The 14,557-nt window shown below is 38.3% G+C and overlaps 1 protein-coding gene across 3 annotated transcripts in view; it reads right to left on the reverse strand.

Annotated features, from left to right (window-relative positions):
* Positions 1–260: 260 nt before the first annotated feature.
* The window catches only part of LOC100558965 (piezo-type mechanosensitive ion channel component 2), a 50,848-nt gene continuing 36,551 nt past the window's right edge, over positions 261–14,557 (reverse strand). For 2 of the 3 annotated variants that reach the window (XM_062978975.1, XM_016997354.2), the window contains exons 32-44: positions 14,374–14,557; positions 12,845–12,971; positions 10,571–10,718; positions 10,063–10,277; positions 9,321–9,479; positions 8,340–8,487; positions 7,887–8,075; positions 7,252–7,344; positions 5,472–5,641; positions 4,423–4,539; positions 3,185–3,264; positions 2,621–2,849; positions 261–986 (exon numbers count right to left, since the gene is read on the reverse strand). In XM_062978975.1, coding sequence (XP_062835045.1) covers positions 731–986; positions 2,621–2,849; positions 3,185–3,264; positions 4,423–4,539; positions 5,472–5,641; positions 7,252–7,344; positions 7,887–8,075; positions 8,340–8,487; positions 9,321–9,479; positions 10,063–10,277; positions 10,571–10,718; positions 12,845–12,971; positions 14,374–14,557 — 2,115 coding nt within the window. In that variant the 3' untranslated portion in view covers positions 261–730. The remainder of the gene's footprint in view (positions 987–2,620; positions 2,850–3,184; positions 3,265–4,422; positions 4,540–5,471; positions 5,642–7,251; positions 7,345–7,886; positions 8,076–8,339; positions 8,488–9,320; positions 9,480–10,062; positions 10,278–10,570; positions 10,719–12,844; positions 12,972–14,373) is intronic. The other variant, XM_062978976.1, reaches the window with a different exon arrangement.

Raw genomic sequence — 14,557 nt, forward strand, 5'->3', positions numbered from 1 at the left:
TTGGACAGCTACTGAACAATAAGTAAAACCTTAATTCCATTAATTGAATGTGTTTACTCTAGTTGGGAATGGCAGTTAAATTTTGTCTAATCTAGACTAAGTAGATGAAACATTTTCTGTATTGGTGTCTGAGCATTGGTAATTTTAGACACTTCCTCTGACTGCTTATTTAAAGCATTTCCCCCATCATTGCATCCACCATAGCCAGCTTATCTCTCGTTCACGTCAGCATCTGGTCATCTTAGCAGAGAAAGGAATCCTCAGGATGTCGTATTGACTTTATTTATGCATACATAGTACATTGCTTTCATCTTTGTGTTATAGATATATAGTGAATAGTTTGCTAAATCTCAAAAAAAAAAAAACAGTTTTCATTTTTTTCCAAACATTGACTTATTTAAAATAGAACTTATGGTTGTAAAATGTACATTTTTCAGCGAAAAAAAATAGTGCTGCTTTTGGGCACTTACTGGGTAAATTGTTTGAAATGCCAGTTCACTTCAGCTGACTAGTATATTACTCTCTTTTCATATTTATTCTCTCATTGGAGATTTAGGGTATTAAATAGAACACATAGTTTATACTGATTGAGTAGCTATTCAAAATACAGCACTGAGCGTGAATGATATGACTATCTTGATGTGCTTCAACCAAGTTCTTCAACTGCTTCACCCAACATTTGCCACCCAGATCAATGCATTAGCAGTGATCATGGGTGGATGCCCTGGTTCTATTTGTCCTTGGCTTCTCTGGTCCATTTGATCATTGTTTCAGGAGATCTGTACAAGAAGATGAGTTTGGCAAAGAGCTGCTCTTCCAGCTCAAGTTCTCCCGCCTCCCTTGCCAGGAAGATGTCCGTGCAGAGTTTCAGGATGCGGTCCACATTTGGCAACTCTTCAAACATGATGGAACGTGAAATTCCATTGAAAAATTCTCGGATGAACTTCCCGATGACCAGAACTACAGACATGTAGAGACCAACGATGCTGAAACCGGTTGGGGGAGGGGGGGACAACATTATTGTTATCAGGAGAATATCTGCGATATGTATGGAATGTTTCAAATGTATTCCACTTTAACAGTATAGGTACTTTTCAGGTAGGTTAGTAGACCCTAAATTGTTTTTCTAAACCTCTGCTTTGCATCAAAATCTAAACATTAGAGGGGATTGAGAAACATGCTAGAACAAGCATGGGCAAACTTCGACCCTCCGGGTGTTTTGGACTTCAATTCCCACAATTCCTAACAGCCGGTAGTTCCTTATTATAGTTTCTTGAAATTTAGAACTAGCTGATCTAGTCTTTCTGAAAAATGTAGCTTACAAGGATTGGCCAATGCCAGTAATTTTTCTTCTCCTTGCTCAACAGACCATAACCTGATAGCCATTTGCAAAAGTCTAGACTTTGCATATACAAAGGGAGAGTTGTCACAAGGGTTGTGAATCTTGGAAGGAGAAGGATCTAAATGCAGTCATGCACTAGCATTAGGATTCTGATTTCCCAGCAAACATGCTCAAAAACTGTATTCCAATTTCAGATCCCACACTGTTTAGGTCATGTTTTAAGAATAAGAGATTCCGCTGGCAGAAGCAACTCATTCTGTGCCTCTGGAAGTAGTCCTCGATTCATGGAGAGTAGCAAAGAACACCGCAGAGGGCACATGCAGACATTGATAAAACATTTGATCTCACTCCTATGCCTTCCAAATGCCTAAAAAGGGTTTTTCCAAATCTGTGGTAAAGAGCTTTTAACTATATGAGACCTAGATCATGAACCCTCAGTGGACACAGTGATCCTGTGTGTTTGTAGATGACTGAAGTGGGCAATACTATGTGGGGATATCAGTAGCTCAGAAATAGCTGTTGTTAAAATTGGCTGGATGGATGAATCTGGGTTGCAGTCCAATCCCCAGAGGACCATTCATTCCCTATTCCTAGCATAAATTATTGAAAAGCTAAAAGCCTTTGAAGAGTTTCTGCTAGAGTGAGTCTATACGGCTACATTTATGCTGCAGAGAAGCCAATACTGAATTTCAAGAACTTTTCACAAGGAGATGCATGTACAAGATCTCACCATGCTGTTGTGTTTTTCAGTTTATGGTCTGATCTGGGAGCTTATTTTTACAATCTACGGAAAAAATGTTCCTCTCAACAAAATCCACAAAGATGACAAGAGCTGATGTGGAAGAATACTGAAATACTTTCTATAACAAGAAGCATACTTGTCATTTGGGTTGTTCAGAAACCCCATTCCCTTATTGCATAAAGAATATTCTTGAAATCATGATAGGTCTTACATTTAACCCTCTTACCAGACACCACTTGTGCAAATCATTCTTCTGGCAAAAAAAAAAAAAATGGTGAAGACTTCCCAAATTTAAATTTTAGCTCTTGGGCAATCACATCAGAATTCTTCACATTTGAAATAGGAGTGAATCCGAAATGTGTCACTGGTATTGGACAATATGTGTGGTTATATGCAACATAAAGTATTTTAACAAGAGAAGTTCACAAAATTCCCATGAGGAGAGAGAATGTATATTCCCTAACAGGACATAACAAGAATCTTGGAAAGGATAAGTCCTAATGACAATCTGGCTAATTCTACCTTCATATCCTTACCCATGTGCTGCCAGGAATCCCAGGCTGGAAGGGCTGACCTTATCATTGTAGATAAAGAGCTCTATGTTTTTACTGCATCCGTTTCCCAAGCAGCCAGGTCTTTGCTCCTTAACAATCCACCATTCGGGCACATGGCTTGAAGTCCTCTTGTCAGGCAGCTGCTGCAACTTTATTGTTATATTTCTGAAAAATGCCATCATTTCTATGTCCTTTGGGTTATTGGAATGGGCTGTTTAAAATAGAATGATATGACAATGAGCTTATTGTGTCTTTCAATATCTTCCAAGAGTCCCCTATGTATCCCATGCCTTCTGCCCAGCTTAAAGCACCATCCACAGTGAGAATGCTGTGCGTTTTTCACCGCTCCATTCATCATAATGAGACTGAACTCAATTCCTGTCCCCCACTATTTCATAAGTGCTTGATATTATCAGATCTTTGAAATTTGTTTGGCTTTCTTTTGCATAATTGTGTTATCATAAGAGGCGAGTCAGGTCCTCTTTTTCATCCCATTTCAGAGGGGACAGCTTTGGTTTGGTTTAATATGAATGTAGGGACACTTACCAACTTGCAATCTGTGTGCCATTTTGGCTTCTGCTCCTCCAGTAGCTCTCACATATCTTGGTAACACACCAGGAAGCAATCTGAAAGGAGAAAATCTCTGAATACTGAAGTTCTTACTACCATGTTACGATCATTATAGGCTTCAACATAGTTTTTAATTAATGTATGTCATAATCCTATACCCACTCAATTGAGATTAAAGCCTACTGAACTCAATCAGATTTATGTTTGAGTAATTTCTATTGGTTTGAACCTGGGCTATGACTCTGAAGACCAGAGTTGAGATTGCTATTCAACTCATCTTGTTGTTGTTGTTGTTGTTGTTGTTATGAACCTTCAGACAGTTTCCCCTGGGTGATTTTGAGCAAATCGCACACTCTCAGTCTCGGGGAACACAACAGCAAGCTGTCTCTGAAAAAATCTTGCTGAGAAAGCCTCATGAGAGATTTCCCTTAGAGTCTCCATACGTCAGGAAACTGTTTTGAAGACACATAACAACAACAACAACAACAACAACAACAACAACAACAACAACACGGTAACAGTATGCTGTTAATGGCTTTGTCCAGGAAAATTAATTTGGGCTGAAAATAAATTGTGAAATTGTTCAAACAGAATATTAATGGCTTTGAGTGATAAGAGTAACTCTATGGAAGGAGCCATCATACTGTTTGAGGCTACAATTCTTAGTAGGAAGAAATCTCAGTTGAATGCAGTAGGAATCACTTCCAAATAAACGTATATACTACAGAAGAAAGTATGTGGGAAATGACTCCCAAAATTAAGCTTTCAGTCATGACCTCCAATGACAACCCAGAATAGAAGGCTTGGAGATGCTATAGAACGTAGTTCTGGTTTTATCATGTACCTAGTTCTGCTGAGAAGCTCACAGCTATGGGAACAGCAACAAAATATTTTATTGTGCTCTTTCCTCAATAGTTTATGTAACAAATTCCAAAATATAGCCATGACCATATGTTCAGATGGCTTTGAGAAAGGATCACAAAAAAAATCACAGAGAAGTAGGAGAAGTCTAATCAATTACCATTACTAAACCCTGGAAGAGTTCCTTTTTTGGACAATATATTACAGAGGCCAAAATATAGCAAAGAGGAACTCATATATGGAATACTAAAAACTAATATACTATATATTGGGAAGACACAACAGGGGAGAGCTACTATAAACCAGGTTGTTGATCTCTGAAACTAATACTGAGACAAACATAAAATACTAACACTGGTTCTTCCCTGGTCCCACACAGCATTTCAATCACTTGCTCCCGTATTTCTTTCTCTTCATATCTCACAGTGTGTATGCCTGATGCTTCAATGTTCTTCACAAGAGAGGCATTTCTGATTTAATAAGAAAATCAAAGACTGATTATGGCATTTGGAGTAAGGACTTTGGCGATTATGTGCATTCTGTACTTCTATGACAAGACTAGCCAACAGGAGTTTACTAGGCAAGCCTTCTTTAGAAAGGATTCTAAAAAATTGTTCTAGAAGGTTTTACAAAGTTGTAGTAAATACCTTTCATCTGGTGAAAGTACAGGTCACAAAATACTGCCTGAGGCTCACAGTTCTCTGGAATTCATCAGGTAAAATGATAAACCAAACAGGAAGCGTGTTAGGATATGGAAAGGTTGGCAAACCATGGATATTATGTCTGGTTACAATGGAGGTGAACATCAGCTTACCACCAACCCTGTTTTGTGCTGTTAACGTCGCCTCATCAAGAATTTTGTGGGTCTCAGAAAACTTGCACAATATTTTGTGAATATACAGAATAAAAGTAATATTCTGATTTGGATTTGGAATAATTTATTCTGGCCAATAGGTCAACCTTTGATTTTATGTCGGAGAAGTTATGGGCTCTTCAATATTAGCTCTATGGATGGCTGTACTAATAGAAGAAAGCACATAAAAACATTAATGCTAATATAAGTGCAGTACTGGTACCGTTATTTCAAAAATGACAAATTACCATTAACAATCTATTAATGAATTGTAATATGTTACCTTTAAAAAGAAAGGCTAAAATAATTAACCATTGTCCAGTACACCTCCGCAGAAAATAACAGGAAACATACATTCTTACTTAAACCATTAACATTGTGGTTTAATGATTAAGCCAACAGCTCTTAAAGTGTTGTAAAAAAAAAATTAACCACCTCACCATAATAAATCAACATTTAATCAATTATATTCAAGTTCTGAAGAACAGAATGTGGCTTCATTAAACAAAGCCATGAAACAGAGATGCAACAGAATGCTCCCTTTTTAACCTGAGAAGAGTCCAGTGGAAGTTGACATAGATTGCAGAAGAGTTGGAGAGCTCAGCTATCATCGCTTTCCGACTTCCAGGACTAATATTCCACAGCAGACTGGCATTGCCTTTTATTTTAGCCACTACAATGTCCTCTGGATTATAGTTGACTATAAACTGCATAGCTGACTGCACAGGGGGAAAAACAGAGGGGAAATTTTAAAATAGCAAGGAAGAGAAGAGAAAGGCCTCCTTATCTATGACTAAATTTGAACCTGTTTTCTTACAATGTAGGGAAAGATAGCAATTACGATTTTAGTGGGTAGTTGTACATTTTCTAGGCTGTATGGCCATGTTCCAGAAGCATTCTCTCCTGACGTTTCACCCATATCTATGGCAGACATCCCCAGAGATTGTGAGGTATAATGGAAAACTAAGCAAGGGAGGTTTATATATCTGTGGAAACCTCCCTTGCTTAGTTTTACGACATACCTCGCAACCTCTGAGGATGCCTGCCATAGATGTGGGTGAAATGTCAGGAGAGAATGCTTCTGGAACATGGCCATACAGCCCAGAAAATGCACAACAACCTGGTGATTCCAGCCATGAAAGCCTTCAACAACACAATTACAATTTTAGATGAATGATTTAGAAATAGTCCTATCCTAGTCACACATACTGAACAGCAGCCACTGTGAGCGACTGGTGTCTGTTCTCCTGCTGAATGGGAGGCAGCAGTTGATATTTCTGCTTCTCTCTCTCAAGTGATCCCTGGTGCAAGAGATGCAGGAATTGAGCCATAATTCCACTTTGTGCTGGAGATCGCTGGTAGGAGTAAAGTGGAATCATTGGTCTGCTGTTTCCTGGTCAACAGGAGACCAGAATCCCTTCACTTGCAGTGGCTCCTTCCCAGTAAGTCCAAATTGGGGATTCTCATGGTCCCTATGTATTTTCTATTGAATATGTAGAGATTATGAATACAAACTAACCATGAATGTGCATTTATACATGTGATTGTGAATTCCAGTCACCATCTGTATACAACTGCAAATTAGAATTGTGATTAGGGGAGGGTGAAAAATGAAGGCATACCTCCCAATAAGATTTATGTTCCCCCCTCCAATGCTATTTTCTTCCACTCTCAAAATTTATTCAATTTCAGTAATGCAAAACTTTAGCATGTAGAAGTACAGGCTGGCTTCCTGTTGAATATTTATAAGATCATGAGCCTTATGTACTATCTTGCAACTTTTCAGGATCTTGAACCAAAAAATGTATTTACTGCTAGCAGAGGGATAACAAAAAGGGGGCCTATCTTAGCCTACCATGGAAGCAAGTTCCTTCCTCATTAAAATGTAAAATGTAAACCAGATTCATCTCTAAAAACATAATACAACACAAGGAAGGTGATGAATGACATATATAGGTCAGCTTTGGTTGGAATTGTTCCACTCCATGGCTTTTATAATTATATTCCCTGATCCAGAGGGTCTGGCCTAATTTGAACTAGACCTTGCCAAGTGCAAAGAAGCAAAGAACATTCTTATGGTGTCAAAGTTTAGCTTTCGAATGAAATGAAATGAACAATAGAGATCAGCTTGCTTCTGAATAAGGGCAGTGTTATTTCCCCCCACGACTGCTGGGTGACCACAATCCGCTTCAGGGAAAACTCCATTAGTTCACTGAGTCCTGGCATGTCATTTCCTTCAAACTGATAATAATTCCCGGCAGGGCTGGCAGCATCAGAGAAGGAATTACTAATGATTTGGACTTTCATTGTGTTTAATAAATATACTTACAGGATAAAGAGCATATTGCGTGGTGAGTCCATTATAGGCTGCATGAGTGAAAGGAACCAGGTTTTGCTGCTGAGCACTCATGGTAAATAAGGACTGGGCAAAAGTGGGGAAAAATTGTGGAAAATCTGTGTTAAAACCTGCAGCTTCATTACAGAGGCAAGCAAATCATCCCAATTAATAATTACGTTCAAAGGCATTTTTGTACCAGTAATGTTCTGTCAAGTGGTTTGAAATACTGACTAGATGTGTGACAGTATTCATAATAATTGTACAGATTTCACCTTTACTCTTTCAGTTTGTATTGAACAGGGAAATGGGTTTTTGCAAGGCTGGGAGACCCAGTGCCCACAAATGAAGGCATTTCTTTCAAGCATTTTCTAGAGAAGACACTATTTAGGACATTTTTGAAGACACATAAGCTTCGGGTTCTGTTCTAGACACCCAATATAATTTTAAAAAAATTATTTGACCAGTCATATCACCATTTCAAAATCCGATATAATATAAAGCTGCCTTAAACTGAGTTAGATTAGTATTATTTACTCTGACTGAAAGCAAGTTCCCAGATGAGACCTTTCTCAGTGAGATACTTCCCTATTATTTATTAAGTTAAAAAGCATACTGTAATTACTTACTTCATAACCACTGATGGTAATTTTGACAGATACGTCCAGAGGCTGATTCGTTACTCCTGCCACTGACTTCACCAGTGACATAAGAAGCAATGGGAACCACACAATGCAGATGAGTACAAAGACAATGAAGCCTCCCATCCCATATTTCACAATCAATTTTTTCTTCTGCCCAGGAGGCTGGGGATATTTCTGCAAAACAGAAAATGCCAATTATCATTGATTTTGGATGCCCATCCAGCTATATCCTATAAGCTCACAGTTTTCTTTATAATTCAGTGAACCTTGTACTACTCCATTGTTAAAAAGCTACATGTTGTGAATGTGAAATTAAAAATATAGGCCACTGTTCATCACAGAGTTGAATGCACTTAGACCCTACTGATTTGCAAACCATCACATTCTACTCTACTTGATTGAGAGTGCTACAAGTAATCCAAAAAGAACATCACTCACTTTTTCAGATTCCCTCCAGCATTTCATGATAAAAATATTAGCATAGATATCCTCTACACAAATCCAGCTGGACAGGCTGAGGGTGGTGTCAGTCCAAACCCAATCCATGACAGCCCTCAGCTCTGTCAAGAAAGGCACCAGTCGAAATCTACCCACAGAAAGAGAAAGAGGGCTGGTTAATATAGTCAGTTGGGGATTTTCAACAAGCACCTCAAACAGAATATCTAGCAAAATAAGTTTTCAAGGAAGACTTTCCAGAAAAAAACATTTCCACTATTTTTACCATGTACGGTAATATAAATTCTTAAACTCTGAAGCCCTCCATGCTACGTATTTCCTTTATATCAACTTGTTATGAATCCTAGAAATTATAGTTTGTATAGTCTGTTAAAGTTGCTCATAAATTCGTTAGAGAGTTGATACCTTCCCGGAGAACTAAAATCCATACAGCAAATGGCTATTATGCTAATTGAGGTCTACATTATAGATGTGCTTCAGGAACTGTCACCTTTACCAAAAGTTCTCATGTCCAAATACTTACGGCAGAGTGAAAATATCAGGCTGTGGCCCTTCTATCCCCAGTGTGTGTGACAAAGGTCTTTCAACGTTTCTTGCAGGGCAGAAAGAGCTAACAAAGTCCATGCAAGGCAGAACTGAGCCACCAGAATCAATTTTTGTATCCTCTGCAATGTAGTATGATTGAGCAAGCCTACAACAATATTGCATTTAAGTAGATAAAATCAACATGAAGAGGAGCCATCCTTGTTACAGATGTGAAGACCCAGGAGGTCTCAAAGTTTTTTTTATCTGTTTGTCTTGAACAACAAGGTTCTGCTGATTGCTGTATTCCAGGTGAAAGTGTATCATGTATATGATAATTTTGAAATTCTAGTAGTGTCCAGCTGCAGTGAATAGCACAGCTTTTGTTTCATGACCACGCAATTTGGCCTTTCTACCCTCCCATGAAAAATTGCTGCTTACCCTTGGAATAAGAAGAGGTTCATGCAGTTGTAACTCTTAGTCAGAAAGTTGCCCAAGACTCGCTTGGGGTAGCCACACTTGATTTGATATGCTGACAAACCAAAATAAATACACTTGACCAAGTACCACAGTTGAGCAACTAAATTTCGGTTAAACCTCCTGAAAATAAACAGAAAGCCACATAGTCAGGACCTTCCTCATTTCCATCATTTACAGAATGATTCTCATCTATTTGGATATCAATAACAAGCTAGGCTGAGTGTGCCTTATAAAAGTAGCAATGTATACACTTCAGCTGTCTAGATGAAGAGGCAAACCTAAATATAAGTTTTGGCCCTGGTGTATATAGAATCACTAGTGTATGTGGCATTATACATGGTGTGATACATAACAGATGTATATGACTCCTTCTGCATACCATCTGTAGTCAACATCTCATTCATACCATCCTTGCTGTTTCTCCATTTAAGTAATGCTTTATGCTCTTCAAAACTTTGCATCCAGAATACCTACAAATTTACTATATTCAAATAATTTTTCTGAATTTATTTTAGATTCTAAACTGAAATATTTGAGCTACAGAATTTTCAGATTTATAAGACTGTCACCAAACTCTGCTTTCCATTGTTCACATATCTCTCTATTCATTTCACCAGAACTATTCAGGTGGATGTTTTTTCACTATCTGCTAAAATTTGTTGGTAGCAAAAGACTCCACACTCTACAACACACTTTGCTCTACCTTTCTGTTACTCCAGGCAAGATGAAGAACATCCAAAAGTGGATGCCGAAGACAAGAACCACTTGAAAAACACATTTCCCAAACATATTCTTTCTCAGGTAGATTGCTCGATCAACTATCATTGTCCCAAACTGTATCAAGAGCATCACAAGGAAAGCTTCAGGTACCTGATCTTCTGAAAGAGATTCTGTGATATCAGCAGCAGCTGAGTGTTTCTGAAATAAATTAGAAGATTAATTTAATCCGGACATAAAAAAAAAAAACAGGAGCACCCTAAGGTTTCAAACCACAGTACTTGGACATATCAACATTACAAGGCTATAGCTGATACTTTAATTATGTTGAAACTCAAAAGTTGGTATCAGAGAGTTCCATCCAGACTTCCATTATTTTACTTAGGTTCCATTAAAATCTCTGAGACCCATTTTATGATTGTTTACATTTGCAAACATAATTGAAACAGAAATCAAAATATCCAAGAAAAGAAACAATGCATACTCCTACTTACACCAAAGGCCCAGTAGCCAAATATGACAATAATGAAGTTAATCACATCAACTAGGAACATGATGGCATAAACATCACAGATTGGACTGCATTCAGGGTGAATAATGTCATAAAAGAATTGTTTGATAGGCCGATAGATCTGCAGAGCACTGTAGGTAAAAAATAATCTAAATTAGTCAAATTGAAAATCAGAGCCACATTTGTGGAAAGATAACTTGCTTGCCTGACGTTATGCATCCAGAATACTTGGTTTTTGAAATGTTTAAATCCCGTCATGAAACTTTCAAGCCTAGGATTCCATTGGATAGGGTCATGGTATTAAAAGTGCTACATCTGTAAGTTTGTTCATGACCTCCTGAATTTAGTACTTTCTTGAACTATTCTAGAGCCCAATACCTACCAGTTCAGCCAACATGATCAATGGTCAGAGATCACAAGGCTTGTAACCCAAAACATCTGTATGGCATCAGGTTGGAGAAGGTTACTTGAGACCCAAGTGTTCCTAAGAGGAAACTGTCAATCATTTAAAAGCCTTCTGTATTTGCTTCCTCATTTTTTAAATGTACAAACCACTGTCGCCTGAAATCCAAACTACATGTAATATGAAATGTGTGCATTAAGCAAATATGTTTAGATAGTTCTCCCACCAATTAAAAACCAAGGCAAGGGAAAGGCATCAAGATAGGAATGTCAGGAAGCATTAAGGTTTAAATCATGTGATTGCCATGATTCTCAAAGAGGCTATTATGCCAATTATACAGATAGTTTGTGCCAAAGGAAAAACATTTTAACATATAATGCTATAATCAAATTTGGTTCATAGTCACATAAGGGCTAGTCTGTGCTTGCATGTTTTATTACGGTGGCCTTTCTCAACTTGCTGTACTCCAGATCTGTTGGATTATAATCTCCAACATTTTAGCCATCACTGCCATGCTACCTGGGACAGAAGGGAGTTGTAGTCTAATATATATGGAGGACAACTGATCAGGGAAGGTTAGATTAAGGAGTTAAAATATAAGATTTCTTTAATTGGTGTATAATCCAAAACTGCCTTTACAAGGTCATGATAAAAAAAGTGAAGACATGGCTTTGTGAGCAAGCGTTTGATGAGTGGATTCTTTTGGCTTCGACTCTTTCCGGATTAAGGTTCATGTACAAGGTCTTGTGGACGAATGGTTCGAGTATTTTATATTGTATTGTTTTAAATCTATTTATTGTATTTTGTTATATTAGCTAACTGTTTTAATTGCTTATGTTTTATCTTTTGTATTGTATATTGGCATTGAATTTTGTCAGATTGTGAGCTGCCTTGAGTCCCTTCGGGTGAGAAGGGCGGGATAGAAATGATGGAAATAAATAAATAAATAAATAAAGATTTGCATGGTACAGAAACCGGCCTTGAGCATTTGCTGAGTGCTGACCACATTCTGAGCCAAAAAGGAAGTTTTGGGGAAAGCAATGCATATCACAAGTGAGTATACCAAAGCAGATAACTTCAGCAGCATCTGATCTTTGTAAGCAAACCTTTCCAGTTGTCAACAGACATGATCAAATTTTGTTTGTGTTTATGAAGGATATGATGCTGACTTAAAATCCTGAGTTATCTAGCCAAGAGTTGCCTATAATCATGAGTACTGGTTGAGGGAGAGGTCTCAGTAGCCTTGAAATAGACTGAACTTGGGACCTTCTACATGTAAAATATGTGTTCAGAGCTCTGGCTTCTCCTGCTAGCCTTTGCTTTAACTTCATCAGTGGCTTCAATCCATATTTCATCTAACAAGCCATTATGATATTCAGCTCTTTTTTAATTACCTGGTGACACCATTAACAAATCAATTGAAGCAAATTATCACCTAAGTAAAACATCTGAAATCTTTTAAAATTACCATGGCAATTTCTTTTCCAACAACATGCATCTTAAAATCCATTATTGAATGCAGAAAACTCATAGGACTCAAGAGATTTTGTTCCTCCCATCACTAAGCATGGATATGTGTATCCGGCACCCTGTGGTTCAAATGAGGGGGTTTCATCCCACAGTGATGGGGTAAGATACATTCATCATGATGGAACTACAGGTTGTAAGTATATACAGATGTGCAGACAGAGAGAACAAGACAGCATTACAAGGAGAATGAAGTCTATGTTCCACCCCCATTTCCTACTAGCCCTTACCCTGGCCCCTAACCCTTGGCTGCCTGGTTATTCAAGTTCCAACATTTGATTTTCTTTATAGATAGTCAAAATATTCCATAAAATATACCCCATTTACATTTTAATCACCAACTTCTTTGCCTTTAGTATCTGCTGGTATAGTGTTTCCTTGGTAAGTCTCTTCTTGCCAGTGTTTTTTTTCCTGAACCAGCTCCATTTCTTCTTGGCCTCTTTTAGGGCTTTGTCTGCCAAAAAGAAAAACAAACTCTCAGCTCGAAGAAGTATTTATTTCATAAAAGGAATTCCTCTTCGTAAGCTCTTAGCAACTCATGTGGGGTCCACTTGCTGAACACATGAGACCTCATCCGCCACCCACACAGACATGAAATCTACTGGCAGTCCTTCAGGCATAATTACACTGACCCCAGTGTAATATTAAAATGAAAGCTCTTGTGCCAATGTTTACCCTGGAGGCTCCTCGCCAATTGCTGGCTTCATAACCATGTAATGGAGAAAGGAAGTTTTCACTTTTTTAAAAAAAGAAGTGTAAACAAATCAAAGCCAACAATACAACACAAGCAAATAGCAAGGGGTGATGGTTAAAAAGTAAATGAAAGATATCAACAAATACAAATGATATATACATATGCCCATCTAATTCCAGTGAGTCAAGAAACACTCTGGAACAACCATTTTGTATGACATCTCTCACATTTCCAGTTAGCCATGCTTCCTTGGGGATTTCGGAGTTGTAGTCATAAAGATTAATGTTTCAAAACCCTGGTTGAGTTGTTGTTGTGTGACTTTGAAATGTTTCTGACTTATGGTTACCCCAAAGTGGGAATTTCTGGAAGTGAAAGTGCATGACTGACCTAAGGGTTTCCATGGCTGAGAGGAGAAACAAATCTTGGTCTCCAGAATGTAATCCAGTGCTCAGACTTCTACACCAACACTGGGTCTCTTGGTTAGAAGAGCCTAAGATATCTTATATCTGTGAGTTAATCCCAGATAGACCTCATGGTGTCCCCAAAATTTTTGTTTTCCTCTCAGTACTCTATATCTGGGTAGCCAAAGTATTTCCCTGGGTATTGTTTTCCTTCATTTTGCAAGAACCCCAGACTCTCTTAGTCCAGTGCATTTAAAGCTTTCTGTTGGAGATGTGGGCTGGAAGTTGTTTCCATACAGTGTGCCAGTGACCAAGGGTCACATTTGTGCCCACTGACTACAATTGTGACTTTTTGTGCTGCATATCCATGAGTGATGTTCACTGGCACTGATGGACCACTATTTTGCATAGTACAGTCTTACATCATTCTTCTTCTGGGAAATAGTGATGGTAAGTTGCCTCTTCTGGAAATCTTTCTGGAACATTTAAATAGACACACACACATGTTCCAACCTTAAACATGCGAAGTTGGCTTCCACTTTTAAAAAATACCTAACCATAGATGCTATCCCTGAAGTGTCTCAGGGAGGAAAAACCATTTCTCAGGTTTTCAAGAAGTGTCTACTTCTCATCCAAACGGTCCACGTATGGAGCCAGCTAAAAGTCTGAGAAGGCCTGAGAAGGTATCTCCCCAGATATCTCCCCATATACCTGAGTAGGGCAAGGGAATACACACGTGGCCCCTCAATACATCCACCTACCTTCATTAGCCCTTCTGAATATATTCCTTGAGAGACCTTGGGATTTCAAAAGATGCTGTGCTGCTGATCCAGGTTGACCTTTCTTCAGATGGTCTCTGCATCCTTTCTCCTTTGGTCTCTCTGTCCCATTCTTTTCTTTGGAGTTCAGTATGTTGACATCCTTAGTATCCCATAGTCCATAGCC

Source organism: Anolis carolinensis, chromosome 4 (assembly GCF_035594765.1).
Source record: "Anolis carolinensis isolate JA03-04 chromosome 4, rAnoCar3.1.pri, whole genome shotgun sequence".
NCBI classification, from domain to species: domain Eukaryota; kingdom Metazoa; phylum Chordata; class Lepidosauria; order Squamata; family Dactyloidae; genus Anolis; species Anolis carolinensis.